Here is a 26,188-nt window from a genome sequence, read left to right as displayed (position 1 = left end):
TGAGAGAGAATAAACTTCAGTTTATTTTTGTATTTGGGTCCTTTGAAACATTTTAACCTTGACTCTAACCTGCTAATTACTATCAAATCAATAGTCAAGCCTCTTGTTCAACATTCCACACCAGAGTCCCTGTAGAGAGTTCTCACTTATTAGTCTTCTTTCTCTTTCTCATGTGTAGAGAAACAGAAGCCAGGACTTAGGGCTTAAGTAGCTTCCCTCATAACTCAGTTGGTAAAGAATCTGCCTGCAATGCAGGAGACTCTGGTTCGATTCCTGAGTCTGGAAGATCCACTGGAGAAGGGATAGGCTACCCACTACCCACTCCAGTATTCTTGTGCTTCCCTTGTGGCTCAGCCAGTAAAGAATCCGCCTGCAATGTGGGAGACCTGGGTTTTGATCCCTGGGTTGGGAAGATCCCCTGGAGAAGGGAAAGGCTACCCACTCCAGTATTCTGGCTTGGAGAATTCCATGGACTAAGTGGATGGGGTCGCAAAGTCAGACGCGACAGCAACTTTCACTTTCTTGTTCAGAAGAGGATCACAGCTTTCTCATGTACTGTGGTAAATAAAACTGAAGCCAAAATGTAGATCTAAAGCATCTTGGAAATAACAAACAAAAAACTGGCTGTCTTTCCCACTGAGTGTCCCACCCAGAAAGTCCAGGCACTGGAGGAATCCACGAATAAGCCTAGAGGACAGAAAGTGGAGAAGCCAAGCAGCATAAGAATTTGAGGCAGAGGGTGGAGGATAAAGCCTGGAGACACTCCTGAAGCTGGGGAGAAATACCTTGGGGGTTTTTTAGGAGGAATATGGCCTTAGAATGAAGTAAAGAGGAAAGTGCGTGGGTGCTGTCCTACACGTGTCTTACTTACCGCTTTCTAAGGCATCTTTCAGTTCAACAAATGAATTGGTTTCTTCCTAACTAGGGACAGACAGCTTCAAAGTAGTCTTACTAAACCTGCTTTTGTTACTGAATCAAACTTGGGTCCACTCGCTCACATGCAGTAGAGCCAATCCACTGACACTGGGTTGTGCTAGAGGAAAGCGCAATGTTTATTGCAGGGCATCAAGCAAGGAGAACAGGCCACTCATGCTTGAAAGATCCAAGCTCCCAGGTGGCTTTCAAGGAAGGGTTTAAAGGCAGCGTGAGGGAGGCGGTTTCGGGGGTATGTGATCAGCTCATACACAGTTCTTGGATTGGTTGGCATCAAGGTGAAGTCTTAAGCATCATCAGTCCTTGGGTTTCAACCACTCTAGGGTCTGTGTTCTTATGGTCAGCAGTTTTCATCTGGTGGGGGTCTGTTTCTTATAAAAATAACTTAGGAATGTGTCAGGCCTTTATTTGTATCTTTCAGGGAACTGTGAGTTCAGTGGTTCTGCTGTATGGCAGATTTCTAATCTAAATTGTTACCAGTTCCCTAGCCCAACAGCTATTCTTTGTTTCTATATCTTCACATTTCCTAATCATTACCTCTTGAGTCAGGCTTTTGAGAGTCAAAGGAAGCCTGGGAGACTAAAGCAAAAGCCTTTTTCTTCAAAGGACAGGGCCTTATATTGCTGTTTCACTTTGAAGGTGTCACTGTGTCAATTATCAACTGCATGTGTTGAAACATTGTAAACCACAGTACTTTTTAAAATATGGAGCTAGCTAGAATTGAAAAAGTGAAATAAAAAAGAAAACCCAGGAACATACCCAAGAAAAGGTAAAACCTACATATCTAATAAACCAAGCACTCAAAACCAGTAGGATAAGTGTTGACTTTTCCATACATATTTTAGGAAAATAGGGTATCTGGAAAACAATTTTTAAAAAAAAAAACCACATTAAGTTCTTTCCCCTGTACTGTATAACAAAGTAAATTGTAAACTAGTTAAATAATATAATTCACCTTTTGATTGATTGATTCAACAAATCTGTGTTTGTAACACATGGTTCCCACTATATGTTAGACTTGGGGTTAGTATATATAAGATCTAGTCTCTGCGTAAAGGCCCTAAAATCTACATGGGAAGGGAGACAAGTAAAGATGAACCCAGGCAACAAACTGAGATTAGGGAAAGGCTTCTGAGATAACATTATTCTGGGAAAGAGGAAGGCAGTCAGATGTAAAGGAAAGATTTCTGGCAAGGAGAACAAGGTGTGTTATGACTGGAAACAAAATAAATTATTTGCTTTCTGAAAACTGCAGGAAATTCAGTACGACAGCTCTTGACATGTTATACAAATGCCCTTTGATCTCAAATTCCTGGACAAAATATGCAGATAAAGACAGACACAGTTTCAAGACACTCTTCAATATTTTCTTATATTCGGGAGAACAAAGAGGAATGTTATACTGACTGCTGGTGTGAGGAAAAAATATGCAAATAAAAGATGTGAGTAGGCAGAATTATTTCAAGTTATTACTGTGATGTTTATAGTAAAAACTGTGCTTATCTTTTCAGAATCGTCAGTATATGTGAAGGAAAAAATGTTAAGGAAAAACAAAGGGTTGATTTTTAAATACTTTCTTAATCTCATTAATGGAGCTTTCTTGGTAAGTTTCTTCATAATTATTTAGTAAAGAAAATGCACATTTTTATTAGCAGTTAGTTAAAAAATAAGTATTGGCTATTTTTTGTAGGTTCTGGGGCTTTTACTCATGGGATTTGGTACCTGGCTTTTATTAGATGGAAATAATTTTTTCACAGCTTTGGGTATGTATCTATTTTGCTTTCTCTAAATCAAATTAGGCATTCAATATTAAGCAACTGAGTACAGTGACTTAATCAGCAGGTGGCAGTGTTTCCCTAAAATTCATAAAGTACTGTTCAATTTTTCCTCAGAAGGTCTTCGTTAATTGGTTCTAGAAACACCTTATTAAATAATAAGACTTAAATCCAAGACCATAAAGGAGAGAGAATTTTGAGAGAAAAGGCTAGAAACTCTGGGCAAGAGAGATGAGAGAAATAGAGGATTGCGGTTCTGCTAACTCTAGACTTTTTTACAGATTTATAAATGTTAAAAGATAATGGAGATCAATATAGTTTCACTGCCCAAGTTAAATAATCTCTCTTAAAACTCAGTTACCGGACTTCCCTTGCGGTGCAGTGGATAAGAATCTGCCTGCCAATGCAGGAGACTCAGGTTTGATCCCTGATCCGGGAAGATCCCACATACTGCAGGGGAACTAATCGCATTCACCACAACTACTGAGCCTGTACTCTAGATCCTGGAACCACAGCCGGCGAGCCCATGGGTCCTGGAGTCAGGGAGTTGCAACTGCTGCAGCCCCAGCCTCAAGCCTGTGTTCTGCAACAAGGGAAGTCACCACAGCGAGAGGCCCGCACGCTGCAGCGGGGAGTGCTCCCTGCTCTCCACAGCTAGAGAAAGCTCGAGCAGAGTGGCAAAGACCCAACACAGCAAAAAAAAAAAAAAAGACACAACAACTCAGTTACCATATCCTATCATCATCACATGGTTAGAAATATAATATTCCCTATGTGGAAATAACTGAATATGAGTGCATGAATGGATCAAGAAGGATATGTATATATACATACATATATATATATAATGGATATATATATATCATTAGGCACTATCCCATGAGCTAAGGATACAGTAGTGTACAAGAAAGATAAAGGGCATGTCCTCATGGAGCTTAATTCCAGCGAGGAAGACTCAAAAGCACATAATTTCACTCCTGCAAACCTTCCCAGTCTCACCTGCCTGAAACTGTTAATTGCCAGCAAGGCTAAGTTTCCTATACACATTGCAACGTTCTGTGCCTCAGAATATTTCCACCATTCCAACGCAGAGATTTCCAATTATCATTCAGAGCCTAAACTCAAGTGTTACCTTCTCCAGTAATCTTGCCTACTTTCACCTTCTCCTCCTACTGGATTAGCTGCTTTTCTACCCAGTGCTGTGCCAGTAAGTATTCTGCAATGGAGTATTGTTTGTTTGTTGGGTTTTTATGTGCTGATTTCTGTGGTTTAAAGAATCCCAGGATGGCCAGTTTTAAGGTGCCAGTGTGGACTGAGTTAGCTTACAGATTTTGTGAAATTTTAACCCTTGGCTTCGTGTGTCAGAACAACCTCGTTCTAGCACACCACTGCCCACTGCCTCTACTCTTCTCCCATAAAGCCTAGGGCATATTTAATGTATTCATTCTCCCTTTAAAAAAGTATTTGTTAAGCACTACGTCTGTACCATAGCACTAAGCATTTAACAGTAAGTCTATTGACTATAGAAATATATATATAGTCTCTAGCCCAGAGAGCTCAGTCTAGATGGGGAGAGAATAAAATATACTTTTAATGGGGCCATATTAGCAATAAACTCAGGGTCTCATACAAGGGAAACTTAACCCACATGTTAGGCTGTTGGTTAGTTGCTAATTCATATCCGACTTTTTTGTGACCCCATGGACTGTAGCCTGCCAGCCTCTTTCTGTCCATAGGATTTCCCAGGCAAGAACACTGAGGTGGGTTGCCATTTTCTTCTCCAGGGGATCTTCCCGATCCAGGGATTCAACCCACATCTCCTGCATTGGCAGGCAGATTCTTTATCACTGCGCCACCAAGGAAGCCCACATATGTTAGGTACTCAAACTATTTTTGATGAATGAATGAATGAATACATAAATGTTTGGACATATGTTATACATAGAAGAATTCACTCAAGAAAAAGTTGTCTTCTTTCATAGAAGACATTAAAGACAAGGTTAACTTAAAGAGATCTTCCAAGATTGAAGAAATTCTCTATCATGTCATTAAAGGAAGAAAAGTCCTTAAGAATAAGTAAGAGGTGCTAGAATGAGATTTAAAAGAGAGAAAGAGAATCCTAGTGATTTGAAGCGACTTAGCAGCAGCAGCAGCAGCTTAGGGAAACCTTGGGTTGCTGCATTTATTATTAAATAGAAAACACATATCACTTAATAATAGCTATTTTGTGGTTTCCACAGATGAAAATAATCACTTGACAGTGTATATTTTTCGAATTTTGATTGGAACTGGATCTGCTATTCTTCTTCTTTGTCTCTTGGGTTATTTGGGAATTCACAATGAGATCAGGTGGCTCCTAATTCTGGTACGTATTTCATTTCAATAGTCTGAATTTGTAGCTTTGATTTTCAGAGTTCAAATTACCCAAGTGAGCAAAAAGGATTTATGTCACTGGAACACAGCCGTATAATGGGCTCTTGGGAGCAAGGCAATGAAGTGCCCCCTCCCAAGAATCTTTGCTTAGACCAAACTTTCTTGCTGAGTTTTCAGTGGACCAAATCTGAACCTCAACACTTAACACATTGATATTAATTTTGAAGACAGGGTCAGTATGTATCCATTGCCTAAGGTGAACTACAGCTAACTAAACTTAAACATGAAGACTAAAATCAGAATAAAATGTGTTAAAGTCAATGAACATTGAAGCTTAGGGGGGAAAAGGAAACAATGGCCTGTAGTTGGCACATTTTCTCCCTGTGGGTGTACCATGTGAGATGCTAACTTATAATTGAGATCACAATATATAATTTAACAAAGAGAAACATAACTGCTGAGGGGGCCAGACTCTGGCATCTGGTTAGCACACTCTCTCCCCCCAGGCATATACATGAAAAGATAACTCATGATAAGGAAGACAAATCTGAACTTGAGCCATTTACCATACAGGAGAATGTTATGGATCACATGCCAATCCACAGATTCAGGTGAATTATGTTGTTGTTCAGTCACTCGGTCGTGCCCAACTCTTCTCGACCCCAGGCACTGCAGCACACCAGGCTTCCCTGTCCTTCACCATCTCCTGGAGTTCACTCAAACTCATGTCCATTGAGTCAGTGATGCCATCCAACCATCTCATCCTCTGTCATCCCCTTCTCCTCCTGCCCTCAATCTTTCCCAGCATCACGGTCTTTGCTAATGAGTAGGCTCTCTTCTCATCAGGTGACTAAAGTATTGGAGTTTCAGCTTCAGCATCATTCCTTCCAATGAATATTCAAGACTGATTTGATTAACTGGTTTGATCTTGCAATCCAAGGGACTCTCAAGAGCCTTCTCCAACACCACAGCTCAAAAGCATCAATTCTTTGGCATTCAGCCTTCTTTATGGTCCAATTTCCACATTCATACATGACTACTGGAAAAATCATAGCTTTGACTAGATGCACCTTTGTTGGCAAAGTAATGTCTATGCTTTTTAATATGCTGTCTAGGTTGGTTATAAAGTTTCTTCCAAGGAGCAAGTGCCTTTTAATTTCATGGCTGCAGTCACCATGCTCAGTGATTCTGGAGCCCCCCCAAAATAGTCTGTCACTGTTTCCACTGTTTCCCCATCTATTTGGCATGAAGTGATGGGACTGGATGCCATGATCTTAGTTTTCTGAATGTTGAGTTTTAAACCAGCCTTTTCACTCTCCTCTTTCACCTTCCTCAAGGGGCTCTTTAGTTCCTTTTCACTTTCTGCCATAAGGGTGGTGCCATCTACATATCTGAGGTTACTGATATTTCTCCTGGAAATCTTGATTCTGGCTTGTGCTTCATCCAGTCCAGCATTTTGCATGATGCAGTCTGCATAGAAGTTAGATAAACAGGGTGACAATATACAGCCTTAATGTGCTCCTTTCCCAATTTGGAACCAGTCTGTTGTTCCATGTCTGGTTCTGACTGTTGCTTCTTGAGCTGCATGCAGGATTCTCAGGAGGCAGGTAAGGTGGTCTAGTATTCCCGTCTCTTTAAGAATTTTTCACAGTTTGTTGTGATCCACACAGTCAAGGACTTTAGAGTAATCAATGAGGCAGAAGTAGATGTTTTTCCTAAATTTTCTTGTTTTCTCTATGATGCAACAGATGTTGGCAGTTTGATCCCTGTTTCCTCTGTCTTTTCTAAATCCAGCTTGAACATCTGGAAGTTCACAGGTCACATACTCTTGAAGCCTGGTTTGGAGAATTTTGAGCATTACTTTGCTAGCGTGTGAAATTAGTGCCACTGTGTGGTAGTTTGAACAGTCTTTGGCATTGACTTTTTTTGGGGGATTGGAATGAAAACTGACCTTTTCCAGTCTTGTGGCCACTGCTGAGTTTTCCATATTTGCTGGCATATTGAGCGCAGCACTTTTAACAGCATCATCTTTTAGGATTTGAAATAGCTCAGCTGGAATTCCATCACCTCCACTAGCTTTGTTCATAGTGATGCTTCCCAAGGCCCACTTGACTACATACTCCAAGATGTCTGGCTTTATGTGAGTGATCACACCATTGTGGTTATCTGGGACATTAAGATTGTTTTTGTATAGCTCTTCTGTTCTTTCCACCTCTTCTTAATATCTTCAGATGAAATATAGCTTTTTTTAAACATTTTAAAACATATTTAACATTTTCTTTAAAACAGATTGGAGAAGGAAATGGCAACCCACTCCGGTATTCTTGCCCTGGGAAATCCCATGGACAGAGAGAGGTGGGCTACAGCCCAAGGGGTCGCAAAAGAGTCAGAAGTGACTGCAACTGTTTGACTGCATCAGGTCTTAGTTGCAGCCTATGGGCTCTTCAGTTGTTTCATGCGGGATCTAGTTCCCTGACCAGGGATCAAAACCAGGACCCCTGCATTCGGAACTCGGAGTCTTAGCCACTGGATCACCAGGAAGTCCTCAAATCAGTTTTAATTCACAGGCACTTTCCTGTGATGCAGATAAGAAATTCAAATGTAGCAAACTGTGCCTCTTGCCAAGAATCCCTAACTCTTAAGTAGCACAGAAAGTCCTGGTAATCACTCTGGATTTTGTTATCAGTCTACACCAGTGACCATGAAAGCACTCCCCTTCCCAGCTGGTGTGGTTCCTTCAGGACTATGCACTTGCTGTTTGAATGGCTTAGGGCAGCAAACCAGGGTTGCTCTTCATCCAGTGTATACCAGTACAGGCATATCGGTAAAATTCTTCTGTGAAGGACTGGTAAGGAACAGTTACCTCAGTTCCTTTCCTGCAGTTTACCTCCCGTGAGACCCAAGACATTCAACCCTGCCGATGACACAGCAATTAAAGGAGTCATGCCTGGCAGAGGAATTAGTTGCTGCCTATTGTTAGTAATTGCTACTTGTTATTTGAATATTACCCCGGGGCAGAAGCATTTTAGGCAGATTTGGAAACCACACCTTCATTTCCCTCTGAGGTCTTGCCACCTTATCCTGGCAATACCTGGAAAAAAAGACCTCACTCTCTCTTTTTATTCTCCTCAAAGGCACACCTTCAACTCTCAAATTTTATCTTTCTCTTATTCTAGGGCCTTTAGCATAATTTTCTCATGGGACTTCTGATTTTGAATATGGAAACTGGGACAGAAATGGCTTGAAGGAAGGTTTTAATCTTATTTCTGTAGACATCTAACTGAGGTTAAAAGATAATAATTTTCAAGGATAAAATCATGAATAACCTGTATGAAAATGAACATGTGTCAGAGACTTTATTTAAATAATTAATTAATAGGGGAACCACCAGTAAGAAGTAACAACTAGTTTAAATGAGAATTAGACTTGTGGAGATTTATATTCCCTATGAACTGTATTAATTTGTATTTTCATGAATAGTAATCATTTGCATTATGATGGGACTTTTGTATTGATACTATCAGAGTTCTGTAAACTAACTCTCTACAGAGTTGAATAATAGCTTAGGCAAATGTAACATTTCATACTGCCGTTGAATCAGAAACCCGGGAGAGTCCAGTAGACCTCAGCCAGCTTGCCATTGAAAAGGAATCCAGTAACTTAAAAAAAAAAAAATTGTTTTGCACATTTTCTCTGTCTCTACCTGTCTTCACCTCTACTTCTTGATAGTGAAGATTAAGTGAGGTATTGTGTTTAGAAGTATTAAAAGCCTAAACTTCTAAACAGTGCTAAAGACAAAAACCTATTTTTGTCCCTGAAGATAGGAAACACAATGTATGTCGAGTAAGCAATGTTAATGGACTATCTTAAAGTATTAAATGTTTAAAATATGTAAAACTAATAATACTAATGAAATCATTTTGTATTTTATTTAGTAAAATTTTCAGACAAGTTACTTTAGAAGTTATTTTGAATTCTAGATAGTATGTAACACTGTGGTGCTATAGTGAAGAAGACGGCAGTGGCCACTAAGTTTTGAAACAAGAAAATAGTCAAATAATGCAAAAATCATTTTGAAGTAGTTTTAGTTCTCAAAGCAATAGTCCAAATACGAATATAGACTCTACTATCTCCATTGCCTTTGTTACTTCCTCATTTTTTTTTTTTTTTGTTGTTGTTGTTAATGCTGTCGTTGCTCTGTGCATGATGGAATAGTTTATGTCTGGCCACAATTTAGTGAGTTCTCTAGTGTTAGCGGAATGGTATTAAGTGGAAGTCAAGATTTTAAATCCCCCTTTGAAGCGACTTAGCAGCAGCAGCAGCAGCTATGAGTTTTAGATCTGAATGAGGAGGGTATCATCATCAACTCCAGTAGACCAAGTAGTCTGTTAGAGTTCTCATGAAATGTTATCACTTCTTTCTATCTTGCTCTTATCCAAATGTTCATTGATTTTTTTTTTTTTTGCCTTTTTGATGTAAGGATTTCACTCATGTATATGAGAACAGGAAACTTCAGTAATACCTATGTATATTTTAAGACTGCATATTTCATATGATGTGCATTTTCCATCACTGTAGTATCTAAAAAATACATTAGGAGCATAGTTCTCATCTCTATGTCTCTTTTCTCGTAGTATGCAGTACTGTTAATGTGGGCTGTTGGTGTTCAGGTTGTACTTTCAACACTCATCTTTGCAAAGAAGGAAGAGGTATGGAAACACCATCTTTTTATTTGAAAAATAGGAAAATCAGATGTTGTAGATTATTGAGACCTGAACCTATATTAAACCTATATTAAAAGCTAAAGGTAAGTAAATGTCTTTAGGGGAAAAGGGATGAAATGGAAGTACTAGAATCATGTAATGGAAAGGAGACAAGAGTCAGATTGGAATGGAGGACAGAGTTTATGTCTTAACTCTGTCTGCAGAAGACTGAGAATGTTGTTGTAAATGACAAAAAATGTGGAGGAAAAGGAGATAATACTTAGAGTGGGGAATCCAAAACTGGCCCCCTCAGCCAACCCTCGCTATCACTAGTAACCACATCACCATACTATATTCTATTTTTGTAAAGAAATATCTTTAGACTTTCTAAAGATACTAATTGGTACTAATTTTAAATTTAGCAATTTCATTTAAATAAGATATACTGAATAATTCATCTATTTGTATAGTTATGGCCATAAGTGACACAATTAAATTAACAGATGATTTATATTTTTTAAGTTCAAAAAAGCACATAATAAATTTCCTGAAAACTTTTTGGTAACACAACTTACTTCTTTACTGCCTATAGTTACTTTTAATTCTTTAAGAAACTTGAGTATTTCAGTGCAGTCAAGGTCTGTTTTTGTATCCTGGGAGATTGTCTTATAGCACTAAGAGCATGGACTTGAAGTCAATCCTTAAACTTATGTCTTCATCTACTACCTTATAGAATTATCATTAACTGACAGTTGTAAAGTCCCTGTAACAGGGTAGCTATTTGAAAGCTCTCTATCTTCCCTTATTTGACTTAAAAAAAATATTTGTATTTCTGTATTTTTCGGGTGTGCTGGGTCTTTGTTGCTGCCTGCAGGCGTTCTCTAGTTGTGGTGAGTGCAGGCAACTCTTCCCTGTGTTGCACAGGTTCCTTGTGGCAATGGCTTCTGTTGTTGCAGAGCATGTGCTCTAGGCACGCAAGGTCAGTAGTCACAGAGCACAGGCTTAGTTTCCCCGAAGCATGTGGGGTTTCCCCAGACCAGGGACTGAACCCATGTGCCCCACACTGGCAGGTGGATTCTCAACCCCTAGGCCACCAGGAAAGTCCTTCCCTTATTTAATTTTGAAGGAGACCCTGAGCAATTCCTATGGTTCCTAGCCTTCAAACTCTCTCTCACTTGCACTTGCCTTCTCTCTCTCTCTCTCTCTCTCTCTCTCTCTCTCTCTGTATATATATATATATATATATATATATATATATATATGATCAAAGCAAATGATATATATGTTATATATATATATATATAAACTCTTAATTAATGGCCAAACCTCAACAAAATCTTTTCTATATAGCACCATTGCTTTCCAACTTCATTTCCTCTCTTGTGCTTGGCATCTGTCCTGGGTATCTAATTACCTAGGGCCTATTGTTAATGACTTGGCATTTATATCTAAAATTTCTTCTCTCCACATGAAAAAATGTGTGTACATGTGTGTGTGTGCACGCACACACAGTCAAGTGAGTCCTGTAAAGCTGTCTTGATCCCAACACATCATCCTCTAACTTTTGGACCTAGTGATAGAACCTGCATATCAGACTTAAGAGCCTTTAACACATGGATATAGTTAATCAATGTCACCCATATTTATTTAAGTATTATTCAGATACTCCTCTCCACCTATTTTAAGAATAATCTATCATTTAATAATAACCACCATGTGCCGAAGAATGTGATAGGCACTTTATTGGCACTATATTATTGATCTCATAACAAATCCTAGAGATGCATTGTAAGTCTTGCTTTCTAGAACAGAAACTGAGGTTTTGAGCAGAGAAATACATGTAAAATATATCATGGCCAAATGACAGAATCTGAATTAACACTTTTTAGCCAGTCCTAGAGATAGCGGCTTAGTTTATATCACCTTGACTTCTACAGTTCAAACTGGATTGAGCCTCTCACAAGCTTTTAAATATTTTATGTCATTTACAACACTGACTCAATATGTGAACCGTGAACTTCCTGATGTTCAAGCTGGTTTTCAAAAAGGCAGAGGAACCAGAGATCAAATTGCAACATCCTCTGGACCATGGAAAAAGCAAGAGAGGTCCAGAAAAACATCTATTTCTGCTTTATTGACTATGCCAAAGCCTTTGACTCTGTGGATCACAATAAACTGTGGAAAATTCTGAGAGAGATGGGAATACCAGACCACCTGATGTGCCTCTTGAGAAATCTGTATGCAGGTCAGGAAGCAACAGTTAGAACTGGACATGGAACAACAGACTGGTTCCAAATAGGAAAAGGACTACGTCAAGGCTGTATATCGTCACCCTGCTTATTTAACTTCTATGCAGAGTACATCATGAGAAACACTGGACTGGAAGAAACACAAGCTGGAATCAAGATTGCCAGGAGAAATATCAATAACTTCAGATATGCAGATGACACCACCCTTATGGCAGAAAGTGAAGAGGAACTCAAAAGCGTCTTGATGAAAGTGAAAGAGGAGAGTGAAAAAGTTGGCTTCAAGCTCAACATTCAGAAAACGAAGATCATGGCATCCGGTCCCATCACTTCATGCAAAATAGATGGGGAAATTGTGGAAACAGTGTCAGACGTTATTTTAGGGGGCTCCAAAATCACTGCAGATGGTGACTGCAGCCATGAAATTAAAAGATGCTTACTCCTTGGAAGAAAAGTTATGTTCAACCTAGATAGCATATTCAAAAGCAGAGACATTACTTTGCCGACTGAGGTCCATCTAGTCAAGGCTATGGTTTTTCCTGTGGTCATGTATGGATGTGAGAGTTGGACTGTGAAGAAGGCTGAGCGCCGAAGAATTGATCCTTTTGAACTGTGGTGTTGGAGGAGACTCTTGAGAGTCCCTTGGACGGCAAAGATATCCAACCAGTCCATTCTGAAGGAGATCAGCCCTGGGATTTCTTTGGAAAGAATGATGCTAAAGCTGAAACTCCAGTACTTTGGCCACCTCATGCGAAGAGCTGACTCATTGGAAAAGACTGATGCTGGGAGGGATTCGGGGCAGGAGGAGAAGGGGACAACAGAGGATGAGATGGTTGGATGGCATCACTGACTCAATGGACATGAGTCTGAGTGAACTCCGGGAGTTGGTGATGGACAGGGAGGCCTGGCGGGCTGAGATTCATGGGGTCGCAAAGAGTCGGACACGACTGAGCAACTGAACTGAACTGAACTGAACTGAATGCTGACTCACTGTTGGAGATGCACTAGGGCTTCACTGGATATTTTTCAAATTGAATATTTGAGGGAATTTTATTTTTATAGTAGTAACCTAGATTATATATGAAAATCATTTTTACTCTTATATACTAAAGTGTGATTCATAGTCACTCTCAATCTCCCAAATTAAGCTTTAAAAGGTAAATGAGGATATATCTCCCTGTTATCACAACAGTATAAAATAGAAAAGCATCATTTTCTATTCTGAATAAAAATTAACTCAGAGAACATGTGAAATAGACTATATGAATAACACATTATATCATTCTAATCTTCCTAGATGTAAGTGTGTAAGAGTTTAACTTGTACAGATGTCTTAATTATTATAGTATTCCAACCAGTTATTTAGTTTTCATTATTCAAAGATTGGGTATGATAATGAGAAAGTATTAGGCTAGATTTCAAATGAATTAAGTTTAGAATTCACACCTCTTCTTCATTCATGTAAACAAAGGAAATGATCATATTCTCTGAGTATCTATATCATGGTTCATAAAATGAAAATACTGTCTGGAATTTCTACCTTTTACTATTTTTAGGACTTAGTTATGAAAGCCATATAAACTTTTAAATGCTTATATAAGTTCCTATTAAAAATTACCCATGCAATATCTAGATTACAAAATAGCAATTTCACCCAATCTTTCAGATATGATTATTTTTGCTTTAGCATTATGAAAAGGTAATTTTTAAATTGAAAATGTATTTCTTATAAAATATACAGTAGATTCAGGTCAATAATTTATTTAACACCTTGATTAATGTGGGAACTAGTTTAGATATAAAAACCAATTAGAAGGAGAGTACAAAGAGAAAAACTGACATAAAAACTGACTTCGAAAGGAAAGGGATCAATTTCATCCCCACCAGGAAAAACTCATCAGCAATTCTCTCCAACAAAGAATCATTTGAATTGGGACATTGAGACCAACAAATACACAACTTACAAAGTTGTAAAATAAATTAAAAACTGTGAAAAGTACAGACTCATAGAATCAGAGAACCCTGAACGTATACTAGAGAAAACCTAGTTTTCATTGAAAAGATCCTCAGTCATCTTTTCCATTTATAAGTCTTTCACAATTTTTCCTGGGATTATGAGAAGAAATGTTAGAACCTTTCAGCACTGAGGAGAGCAGCACATAACTTTCTTCCTAATCATAAAGAAGTCTAATGTAGCCTTCCTATAGATCACAGTGTAAAATACCATAGGGATTCACATTTGCTCATTGCTAAAAATAATGATAGGAAGAAAAAAAACACTTAGAAATAAGTTGAAAACAACAAACTGAGTCTGAATACATTTTATGAGGAACCATAAGGGAAGTTTCTATCAAATTTTCATTTTTAATAAAATTTTCAACAGGTTCACCAAGCATGGCATGATAAAATTGATTCCATCATTTCTGAGTATGGATCTGAGGATTTCCCTCAAGATGTACCCAAGTGGGTGATTCTGAATGCTCTGCAGAAAATGGTAAGATGAAATTATCATAAAAGTAAAAAATTATAGACACCAAAGGTGACAGCTGAAAAGTGGGAATACAAGGAAGGACAGGGGATGGGCACATGAATAAGAGGTTCTTGTATTTCTTCTAAACAAATGAGGTGGGATAGGATTGCCTAAACTTACAGATCTTGAGTTTTACTCTTCTTTTGTAAGGTGTATCTGCTTTTCTGGGTCAATTGATGTCTGGTCATTTTAACCTGGATTCATCTATAAAAGTGTTCGGAGTCTTCTGCCAAGTATAACAGTAATCTACTCGGTTGCATCCAAGGGGAGGTAAATTCTAAGCCCAGTCCCTGCTGGGCAGCAGAGTATCCTGATGGTTCCCATTTGAGCCTGAACATCAGGTTTGCCATGTGGTAACTTTATGATCCTGGATAAGAAATCTTCTTAACCTCAGGTACCATATTAACAAAATAGGCAGAATAACCCCTACCTCTGGTTGTCAAGAATAAAGGAAGTAATATATATATAATACATAGAAAGCCTTGCATCTGGGACACAGTAAGCAACTAATGTTTGTCAGCTAATGTTGTTAGGATTATTATTTCACTGTTCAGATGTTTCTTGGCAAGGTAAGAGAATGTGTGTAGTCAGGCAAATGGTTACAAGAATAGATCGGCACAGGAACATAGTAAATGCTTGATTAAAAAAAAAAAAGCAAACATTTTCATAGGCCTAGGTCCCTTTTTAGGCACTTTGCATATATTAACTCATTTAGTCCCCTCAATCCAATGATATAAGAACTATTATCTTCATTTTGTAGATGAAAGTAGAGAAATTCATAACTTAGCCAGTGCCACATGGCTAATAGATGGCACAGCCAAAATTCAATCCCTGACAATCTACACTAGATTTTGTGCTCAAGTGCTATACCAGAGTTTCATATAAACAGTTACTATCTTTAGTATATTTAATAACAGAAAAGCTTATTAGGAGAATTTAAATGTATTATAAATGATTTTATTCACCTTATTTTTGCTTTGGTGTATGTGATCTGAAAAGGTATTGCATTTTCAGATAGCATTATGACAGATAGCAGTGTATCAAACCATCCTATGGTCATTAACTGATAAATCAGGATAACAATTGAGAAACTTCACTTTCACTTTTCACTTTCATGCATTGGAGAAGGAAATGGTAACTCATTCCAGTGTTCTTGCCTGGAGAATCCCAGGGACAGGGGAGCCTGGTGGGCTGCCGTCTATGGGGTCACACAGAGTTGGACACTACTGAAGTGAATTAGCAGCAGCAGCAGCACAAAAACATGTCTATATGTATGACATCACTGTCATTAATGAGAATCCAACTTATGTCTCCTAGCCATGAATATCATTGAGCATTGAGATAGTATATGTAGATTTGATTGTTTAACTAACTTTCAGTACCCAGTATCTAAAGTACTATGTTAGTCATTCAACGTTTCCAGGACTGTGGCAAGATTGTTGGCACATACTGAAACATAGTTGGTTGAGTTTAGACCAGTTCCATTCAGTCGCTCAGTTGTATCCGACTCTTTGCGACCCGATGAATTGCAACACACCAGGCCTCCCTGTCCATCACCTACTTCCAGAGTTTAATCAAACTCATATCCACCGAGTTGGTGATGCCATCCAGCCATCTCATCCTCTGTTGTCCCCTTCTCCTCCTGCCCCCAATCCCTCCCAGCATCAGAGTCTTTTCCAATGAGTCAACGCTTTGCATGAGGTGGCCAAAGTATTGGAGTTTCAGCTTTAGCATCAGTCCTTCCAAAGAACACCCAGGACAGATCTCCTTTAGAATGGACTAGTTGGATCTCGTTGCAGTCCAAGGGACTCTCAAGAGTCTTCTGCAACACCACAGTTCAAAAGCATCAATTCTTCGGCACTCAGCTTTCTTCACAGTCCAACTCTCACATCCATATATGACCACAGGAAAAACCATAGCCTTGACTAGATGGACCTTTGTTGGCAAAGTAATGTCTCTGCTTTTCAATATGCTGTCTAGGTTGGTCATAATTTTCCTTCCAAGGAGTAAGTGTCTTTTAATTTCATGGCTACAGTCACCATTTGCAGTGACTTTGGAGCCCCACAAAATAAAGTCTGACACTGTTTCCACTGTTTCCCCATCTATTTCCCGTGAAGTGATGGGACCAGATGCTATGATCTTCATTTTCTGAATGTTGAGCTTTAAGCCAACTTTTTCACTCTCCTCTTTCACTTTCATCAAGAGGCTTTTGAGTTCCTCTTCACTTTCTGCCATAAGGGTGGTGTCATCTCCATATCTGAGGTTATTGATATTTCTCCCAGCAATCTTGATTCCAGCTTGTATTTCTTCCAGCCCAGCGTTTCTCATGATGTATTCTCCATATAAGTTTAATAAGCAGGGTGACAATATACAGCCTTGACATACTCCTTTTCCTATTTGGAACCAGTCTGTTGTTCCATGTCCAGTTCTAACTGTTGCTTCCTGACCTGCATACAGGTTTCTCAAGAGGCAGGTCAGGTGGTCTGGTATTCCCATCTCTCTCAGAATTTTCCACAGTTTATTGTGATCCACAGAGTCAAAGGCTTTGGCATAGTCAATAAAGCAGAAATAGATGTTTTTCTGGAACTCTCTTGCTTTTTCCATGATCCAGGGGATGTTGGCAATTTGATCTCTGGTTCCTCTGCCTGTTCTAAAACCAGCTTGAACACCTGGAAGTTCACGGTTCACGTATTGCTGAAGCCTGGCTTGGAGAAATTTGAGCATTACTTTACTAGCATGTGTAATGAGTGCAATTGTGCAGTAGTTTGAGCATTTTTTGGCATTGCCTTTCTTTGGAATTGGAATGAAAACTGACCTTTTCCAGTCCTGTGGCCACTGCTGAGTTTTCCAAATTTGCTGGTATATTGAGTGCAGCACTTTCACAGCATCATCTTTAGGATTTGAAATAGCTCCACTGGAATTCCATCACCTCCATTAGCTTTGTTCATAGTGATGCTTTCTAAGGCCCACTTGACTTCACGTTCCAGGATGTCTGGCTCTAGGTGAGTGATCACACCATCGTGATTATCTAGATTGTGAAGATCTTTTTTGTACAGTTCTTCTGTGTATTCTTGCCACTTCTTCTTAATATCTTCTGCTTCTTTAGGTCCATACCATTTCTGTCCTTTATCGGGCCCATGTTTGCATGAAATGTTCCCTTGGTATATCTAATTTTCTTGAAGAGATCTCTAGTCTTTCCCATTCTGTTCTTTTCCTCTATTTCTTTGCATTGATCGCTGAGAAAGGCTTTCTTACTCTCCTTGCTATTCTTTGGAACTCTGCATTCAGATGCTTATATCTTTCCTTTTCTCCTTTGATTTTTGCGTCTCTTCTTTTCACAGCTATTTGTAAGGCCTCCTCAGACAGCCATTTTGCTTTTTTGCATTTCTTTTCCATGGGGATGGTCTTGATCACTGTCTCCTGTACAATGTCACGAACCTCGTTCCATAGTTCATCAGGCACTCTATCTATCAGATGTAGGCCATTAAATCTATTTCTCACTTCACTGTATAGTCATAAAGGATTTTATTTAGGTCATACCTGCATGGTCTAGTGGTTTTCCCTACTTTCTTCAATATAATTCTGAACTTGGCAATAAGGAGTTCATGATCTGAGCCACAGTCAGCTCCCGGTCTTGTTTTTGCTAACTGTATAGAGCTTCTCCTGGAGAAGGCAATGGTACCCCACTCCAGTACTCTTGCCTGGAAAATCCCGTGGGTGGAGGAGCCTGGTAGGCTGCAGTCCATGGGGTCGCTAAGAGCCAGACATGGCTGAGCGACTTCACTTTCACTTTTCACTTTCATGCATTGGAGAAGGAAATGGCAACCCACTCCAGTGTTCTTGCCTAGAGAATCCCAGGGATGGGGGAACCTGGTGGGCTGCCATCTATGGAGTCGCACAGAGTCAGAAACGACTGAAGCGACTTAGCAGCAGCAGCAGCAGAGCTTCTCCATCTTTGGCTGCAATAGTCAATCTGATTTCGGTGTTGACCATCTGGTGATGTCCATGTGCAGAGTGTTGTTGGAAGAGGGTGTTTGCTATGACCAGTGCATTCTCTTGGCAAAACTCTATTAGCATTTGCCTTGCTTCATTCCATACTCCAAGGCCAAATTTGCCTGTTACTCCAGGTGTTTCTTGACTTCCTACTTTTGCATTCCAGTCCCCTATAATGAAAAGGACATCTTTTTTGGGTGTTAGTTCTAAAAGGTCTTGTAGGTCTTCATAGAACCATTCAACTTCAGCTTCTTCAGCGTTACTGGTTGGGCATAGACTTGGATTACTGTGATATTGAATGGTTTGCCTTGGAGACGAACAGAGATCATTCTGTCATTTTTGAGATTGCATCCAAGTACTGCATTTTGGATTCTTGTTGACCATGATGGTTACTCCATTGCTTCTAAGGGATTCCTGCCCGCAGTAGTAGATATAATGGTCATCTGAGTTAAATTCACCCATTCCAGTCCATTTTAGTTTGCTGATTCCTAGAATGTCGATGTTCACTCTTGCCATCTCCTGTTTGACCACTTCCAATTTGCTTTGATTCATGGACCTGACATTCCAGGTTCCTATGCAGTATTGCTCTTTACTGCATCGGACCTTGCTTTTATCACCAGTCATATCCACAACTGGGTATTGTTTTTGCTTTGGCTCCATCCCTTCATTCTTTCTGGAGTTATTTCTCCACTGATCTGCAGTAGCATGTTGGGCACCTACTGACCTGGGAAGTTCCTCTTTCAGTATCCCATCATTTTGCCTTTTCATACTGTTCATGTGGTTCTCAAGGCAAGAATACTGAAGTGGTTTGCCATTCCGTTCTCCAGTGAACCACATTCTGTCAGGCCTCTCCACCATGGCCCACCCATCTTGGGTGGTTTCATTGAGTTAGACAAAGCTGTGGTCCGTGTGATTAGATTGACTAGTTTTCTGTGACTATGGTGGTACTGATACATAGGTGGTACTGATGCTATAACTTTCAATAACAAGTTTAGAAAATAATGATCTACTCACTTTAACTTTCTCTTATTTTCTAGGTGACAAATATATAAGCTGATTCTTTCACATTCTTTCAACTCAACTTGATAGGATTGGAAATGAGACATTTCATAGATGATTGATCACTTCTATGACTCTTTTCCTTATTACCTTTGGGTTTTTTTTGTGTGTGTGTCAGCTTTTCACAGCATATAAAATATAAGGTTAACATCTTACGTTAACCCTAAGTATGTAGAAATAACCTGAGTCTCTATATATATTAAACATATATGGCAGCATATTTTGGATAAATCATAAAGAAAACTGTTATAGTTAGGAGAGGGTATGGCTCAAGGGATTCTCCCTCCTATGTTCTGCCTCTAAACATGATTTAGTAAATCCAGTATATCTTTCATCCTGAACTCTATAAGGTAAATCCAGATATAACAATTTCATTCAAACATAGCTCACTTATATGAGTAGAGATCTTTAATTCTGATTAATATCAACCATAGCAGCAATAGCAACAAAAAATATTTTTGTTTAAACAAACAAAAATATATTTGTTTAATCTGTTATATTTCAATGCAGAATAAATTAATTTATCATAAAACCACTTTGAGAAGCATAGGAGTCATATAATTAACTGCATTTTGAATATTCTATAGTAAAACTTACAGAATCATTTTTCTAGTTTCAGTGTTGTGGCCTAAAAAATTATACAGACTGGACCAAGAACAAGAATAAAGAAAATTTAGAACAGGTGCCATGTTCTTGCACAAATTCTACATTAGGAAAGTGGTTTTGTGATGAGCCACTGAATGCAACGTACCTACAGGTAAATATAAGCCAAGGCTTCTCCAAGTGTTTACGGTACCCTGTTTTGTTTTGTTTTTTTTGTTTGTTTGTTTGTTTTGTTTTTTTGCAAGTCATTTTAGAAATTCGAGCAAATTGTTGTATTAAAAACAATGCCATTCATGGTTATTAGGTTCTTAAGCACCTTGCTAATGAAAGCACAGCGAAGTGGATTGTATCATTTACATAACAAAGTCATTAAACTTTCTGGAATATGTGATCTAAGTGTGCCTAGAACTTGGGATTCCATTAACTCTCTCCTCAACCATCTTTTGACAGAGGAGATTCTTTTGGTGAATCTCCGTTGTATAGGACTGGTAAAGGAACTGCAACAGCAGAAATAAAGAGGCATGAGGTTTGGCAAAAAACTAAGGGAGGAAATCCCAGATGTGTCAAGGGTAGTGTTCACATAAAGGTGGCAGAAATCAGAGAAGAGGTTCATCTGTAGCAACTGCTCTTTACACATATAGGACATGATAAACTAGGGATTTCCATCCAATGACTTCTAATACTTTGTGTAGTTTAGTTTCTATATTGATGTTATTCTAATTTTAAGATGTCTTTCAATAACATAATTCATTCATAGAGAAATGGAGGATTCTCCATTTAAGGATTCCATCTAATCTCCACTTAAGGAATTTCCATTTAAGGAATCTCCATTTGGAGGATTCTCCAAGAAAGGTTCTCTTTGGGAAATATCATGTTAGGCAATGTATATGCCCTGCTGAATTTCAGTAGTGTTCAGAAAATCAAATCCCTCTCAAAACTTAATAAATTTCTGATTTCAACTACCTGACAACATCTTAGCAACTTAAAAAGTAGCAGCTGAGGCATCCTGCTATTGTAGGAAGCTCTCTGGGCTAACGGAGAAGGCAATGGCAACCCACTCCAGTACTCTTGTCTGGAAATTTCCATGGACGGAGGAGCCTGCTGGGCTGCCGTCTATGGGGTCACACAGAGTCGGACACGACTGAAGTGACTTAGCAGCAGCAGCAGCAGCTCTGGGCTAAAAGTCCAGTCTCCAGTTAGATGTTGACTTGCTTTTTAGACTTTGGTACATTACTAATCTCTTTGTCTCTTCTCTGTAATGGAATTATGTATGAAACCATTTATATCTCCAAGTCAATCTAAGTAAGTTCTTTTCCTTAGGGTTGTGAAAATAAAATCAACACATGGTATCATGCTAATGCTTTGACATTAATTGGAATTAACTTTGGACTTTTGGCTTCAGAGGTAAGTTTTTGTTTATATGTTTAAAGATTTAAAAAAAATTAAGTATAAAGAATATGGGATAGACTGTAGAACAACCAGATGGAGACCTAAGGAGACTAATTAGTCCAACAGGAGCCAGGACCGTGAAACTGTTCACACACGGGAGGTCCCAACTGAGGGCAATATCCTTAGATCAGCCTGGGTGGAGCCTGGAAATCGCTGTCATCCAGGACTTTCATGGCAGTCCAGTTGGTTAAGACACTTCACTTCCAATGCAGGGGCTTGGGTTCGATTCCTGGTTGGGGAATCCCACAGGCTGCATGGCATGTTCAAAAATATATAAACACATTTTTTTAATGGCTTTATAAAAAAAATAAGTTGTTCTCCTGGGAGGTAGTGATTTCACTTCTTTGTGATTAAAAAAAAAAAAATACTTCATATCTTGGCAGTGAGTTGACCATGATTCGCAGTGTGTACACTGGCAAATTTCTTAAATATAGGCAGATGTTTGACATTAGTAAATCTATTCAATCATACACTCTTTCATTCATTGCTTCATTCATTCACTCAATAAATTTGGAAGGGGGAAGAACATTTACTACGTGTCAGGTGCTGTACTAGATGCAAGAGACACAATGGGAAGCAAAAATCTACATATTCCTTGACTTCCAGGGTGCCAACTGCAAAATTGAGGTTCAGAAATAGTACTTAATTCTCCAGTCCCAGTGAAGACCAATAAAAGCTAGTGAAGGGTATGGATTCAAAGAAATTGTAAGACTGTACAGATTATTATTGTGTAGAGTATAACAGAATAAATATATAACATGTGATTTGGCCAAAATAGGATAGCAAATTTAATTTACGTTGATCCACAAAGAAGTAACAACAACCTCAGATATGCAGATGATACCACTCTAACGGCAGAATGCAAAGAGGAAATAAAGAACCTCTTGAAGAAGGTGAAAGAGGAGAGTGAAAAAGCTGGCTTAAAACTCAACATTCAAAAAACTAAGACCATGGTAGCCAGTCCCATTATTTCATGGCAAAAGATGGGGAAAAAGTGGAAGCAGTGACATATTTTCTTACCTTGGGCTCCAAAATTACTGTAGACAGTGACTATATCCATGAAATTAAAACATGCTTGCTCCCTGAAAGGAAAGCTATGACAAATCTAGACAGAAAAGCAGAGACATCACTTAGCCAACAAAGTTTTGTATAGTCAAAAGTATGGCTTTTCCAGCAGTCATGTACAGATGTGAGAACTGGACCTTAAAGAAGGCTGAATGCTGAAGAATTGATGCTTTTGAATTGTGATGCTGGAGAAGACTCTTGAGAGTCCCTTGGACAAGGAGATAAAACCAGTCCATTCTACAGGGAATAAGTCCTGAATATTCATTGGAAGGACTGATGCTGAAGCTCCAGTACTTTGGCCACCTGATGTGAAGAGCCAGCTTATTGTAAGAGACCCTGATGCTGAAAAAGATGGAGGGCAGGTGGAGAAGAGGGTGACAGAGGATGAGATGGCTGGATGGCATCACCAAGTCAATGGACATGAGTTTGAGCAAACTCTGGGAGATGGTGAAGGGCAGGGAAACCTGGCATGCAAAGAAAGACCAGGATACAACTTAGCAACTGAACAACAACCAGGGCCCTCACCTAAAGTTCCATAAATGCTTTTCAACTGGTAAGAGTGTTTAGTCTCAGGATGGTGGTAAACAAGACAGTCTTATAAGCATTGATACTCCTTTTAAATGTTTATTCTCTATTGTATTCATCCTGAGGCAATTAAGATAAGACAGAATGGGGGATATTATTGGGTTCCAGTTTATCATCTACCCTTTCCAGACCATCTTTCATGATCCTGTAACAAAAAGAGGCAGTTTTTTGGAAGTGATGATGTTAGAAAATGATGAACACAAAACATCAGCAGTTTATCACAGCATCTAGCCCAGTGATAGCCCATGTCATTAAAACTGAGAAGTCTATTCCTTCACCCTGTCTGTAAATGAACTTGGTGACAGCTGGGCTACCCTGCAAGACTTACTCTGCTGACTTCTTTCTTATTCACAATGATATGTACCTTACTTGGAAATGGTCTCACCCTCCTTCCTCCCTTTTCCCTTTGCAGAATACATTTTGGTGATTATGTGGCGTTAACTTTACAAATTATTCTTACTGATTACATTTTGATCTCTTACTGTTTCCCTTTTTTTCAGGTTTTGCAATTCTCATTAACTGTTTGTTTCTTCAGACACATCAAGAATAGAATATATGCAGAAAAGTGATCACTGGATTTTAATTTGTCTGGAAGAAACCAATTAACTCTTAAAATAATCATATTGAATTCTTCTAGTCCAAAATAAAAGTTTTGAATTACATTTATTGTTTAAGATTTAATCAAATCAGTGGTTATATGTGACACAGAATTATTGAATATAATATCATTCCATGAAATTTTTATTAATATCAAATTCTACAGTTCAGTACATTGTCATTTTCTGAATTTGGAGGGTATCATTGAATATACTAATTTCAATATATGGTAAATTATCATGTATGTTTTGAGTGTCATATGTAGAAAAAGATACCTGTATGATGCTCAGAAAATACTGTGTAAGCAATTATAACATATACTTTACATTTCCAAATTTTTGGTAAATAACACTGATTTATAGATTTCAAAGAAAGAATGAAAATCTCCACGACACTGACCTCTACACTGAATTAATCTTTTATTTCTCTCTTCTTACAATGCTTAGAAAGTGGATAATAAATTTACAGTTTTACAAGTTTGGATATACTTAAGTGGCAATAAGAAAATATTTTTAAAAACATGAATTTTTAAATATAGTAAAAATAATCTAGTCTAAGTACTCACTGAAGTCTCATACTCATTACCTTCTCATTTTTTCCCTTTTTTGGTAAGTTATGCTCAGTGAATGCGTATACAATTTTTTGAAGGATATAAAAATAACCTACCTGTTCTATTTTCCTAACAATGATACTGTGAGAACAGAAAAAAACTTCTTTGAAAAAATAAAAATTGCTGTACAGACATGAGGTGTTATCATATCATTGTTGTTCTTTATGAGAAAAGGCTGCATTGATCTTGAGGAAATGAAGAAAGAATAGATTAACTGAAGATCCTGCATTGCTCCTGCTGTTATAGAAGGCTCACTCTTATTTATATTTATTAATTCAATCATATCTATTTTCATCTGTCTATTCAGTACATTGCAGATTTCACAGACCTACAGGCTTTTCTTATTTTTTTTTTTTTTAGTAAGTGAAAAAGAAAATAGAGTAAACATGTTCTCTAAAGTCATCTGTAAATAGACATGGCTTCTAAATTTAAGGGAAATTCTCTTGGGATTTAAAGCTCATTTTCAAATTCCTGTTTTCTCTAAAATATGCCACAGGACCACAGTGATATAAAAAATCTCTCTCCTACTTGGGAGTTGAGTACCAACTTATTTGTAATCAAATAAATATTATAGAAATATATTCTGATATATATAATTTGTATCAAGCAAATGAAAAAGATGTCTAGATACTAGATTGCCTATTTTTAGTTACTACAGTTAAATCACAAGATATATGCACCACTGATCAAATCTATCACCTTTATGATTTTAGGAAGTATTTTCTTAAAGGATGTTGTTTTACACACTGAATAAAATAAAGATTTATTTGAAGACTTGAGTAGATCAGGATCATATCTCTTACTTGTTGGGTTTTTTATTTTTGGGGGATTTCTGAAATAGAAAACTTAGAAAGTTCTGAAAATTAATCTGGATCAGAAAGTGAAACAGTGAATTCAAATTAAGGGTAACACACAATCTTGATTTCCCCTTGAAGTTGTCCTGTCACTTGCAAAACATATTTAGCTTACTTCAGGCTCCCCATTCTAATTATGTTTCCAAAATGATTTTGTGATGGTACTATATAAGTGAATTACTTTTAAATTCCTTTTATCTTCTTTTCTTCTTTCAGATAAAGATACATGCATTCAGTCAACAAGCATTTATGGAGACCCTACTATGTGCTAGGGGCATTGCTCTGTTTTGAGATATGAAGATGAATGGAAACATGTATAGTTCCTTTTCAGTGCTGGCTTCAGGGACATATAACCTATCTTTAGAAGAGGCCCACACTTGGCTTAATACTTGGCAGTTGCCATCTTCAAAGTCTTAATTTCTGAACAAGGGACTTATATTTACATTTTGCCCTGGGCTCTCTAAATTGGGGAGCCAGCTCTGCTTCTGTAGTTAAACATACATCCTGACATGGGAACAAATAAATTGCATGTTTGTTATAATTATTATGACTAAGAAAGAAAATGCCTGTTTGCTTTAGAAAATCAGACAGCACTTCAAAAAAGGGAGTCACTCATTCAACAGTTACTTATTGAGCAACTGCTTTCTGTTGGGCAGTCTTCCAAGTGCTAGAGAAAGAGGATCGAGTTCGAGTAAAACAAAACAAAAAACGTCATGAAAGTTACATTCAATTCAGTAGACCCAAATAACCCATAAACAAAATTATGATGTCCGATGGTGGGAAGTGCTATAGAGAAAAAATAAGTCAGGCAGT

General features: G+C 38.2%; 1 protein-coding gene across 1 annotated transcript; it reads left to right on the top strand.

The window, feature by feature from the left end:
• Positions 1 to 2,470: 2,470 nt before the first annotated feature.
• On the top strand, positions 2,471 to 23,883 carry TSPAN19 (tetraspanin 19). The gene is made up of 8 exons (XM_052641260.1): positions 2,471 to 2,536; positions 2,624 to 2,696; positions 4,949 to 5,073; positions 9,716 to 9,790; positions 14,414 to 14,524; positions 20,226 to 20,369; positions 21,536 to 21,619; positions 23,815 to 23,883. Exons 1-8 carry the CDS (start codon positions 2,471 to 2,473, stop codon positions 23,881 to 23,883), a joined length of 747 nt encoding a protein of 248 aa, XP_052497220.1.
• Positions 23,884 to 26,188: the final 2,305 nt, after the last annotated feature.

The sequence above is a fragment of the Budorcas taxicolor genome, chromosome 5 (assembly GCF_023091745.1).
Source record: "Budorcas taxicolor isolate Tak-1 chromosome 5, Takin1.1, whole genome shotgun sequence".
NCBI classification, from domain to species: domain Eukaryota; kingdom Metazoa; phylum Chordata; class Mammalia; order Artiodactyla; family Bovidae; genus Budorcas; species Budorcas taxicolor.
The sequence above is the reverse complement of the archived record's forward strand: the minus strand, read 5'-3'. Positions and strand labels throughout refer to the sequence as shown.

Bases quoted from the DNA above. Each gene is read 5' to 3' on its own strand.
- TSPAN19 (XM_052641260.1), top strand. From the start codon at position 2,471: ATGTTAAGGAAAAACAAAGGGTTGATTTTTAAATACTTTCTTAATCTC. The intron at 2,697-4,948 runs GTATGTATCTAT...TGGTTTCCACAG, and splicing joins TAATTTTTTCACAGCTTTGG to ATGAAAATAATCACTTGACA. The intron at 9,791-14,413 runs GTATGGAAACAC...AATTTTCAACAG, and splicing joins TCTTTGCAAAGAAGGAAGAG to GTTCACCAAGCATGGCATGA.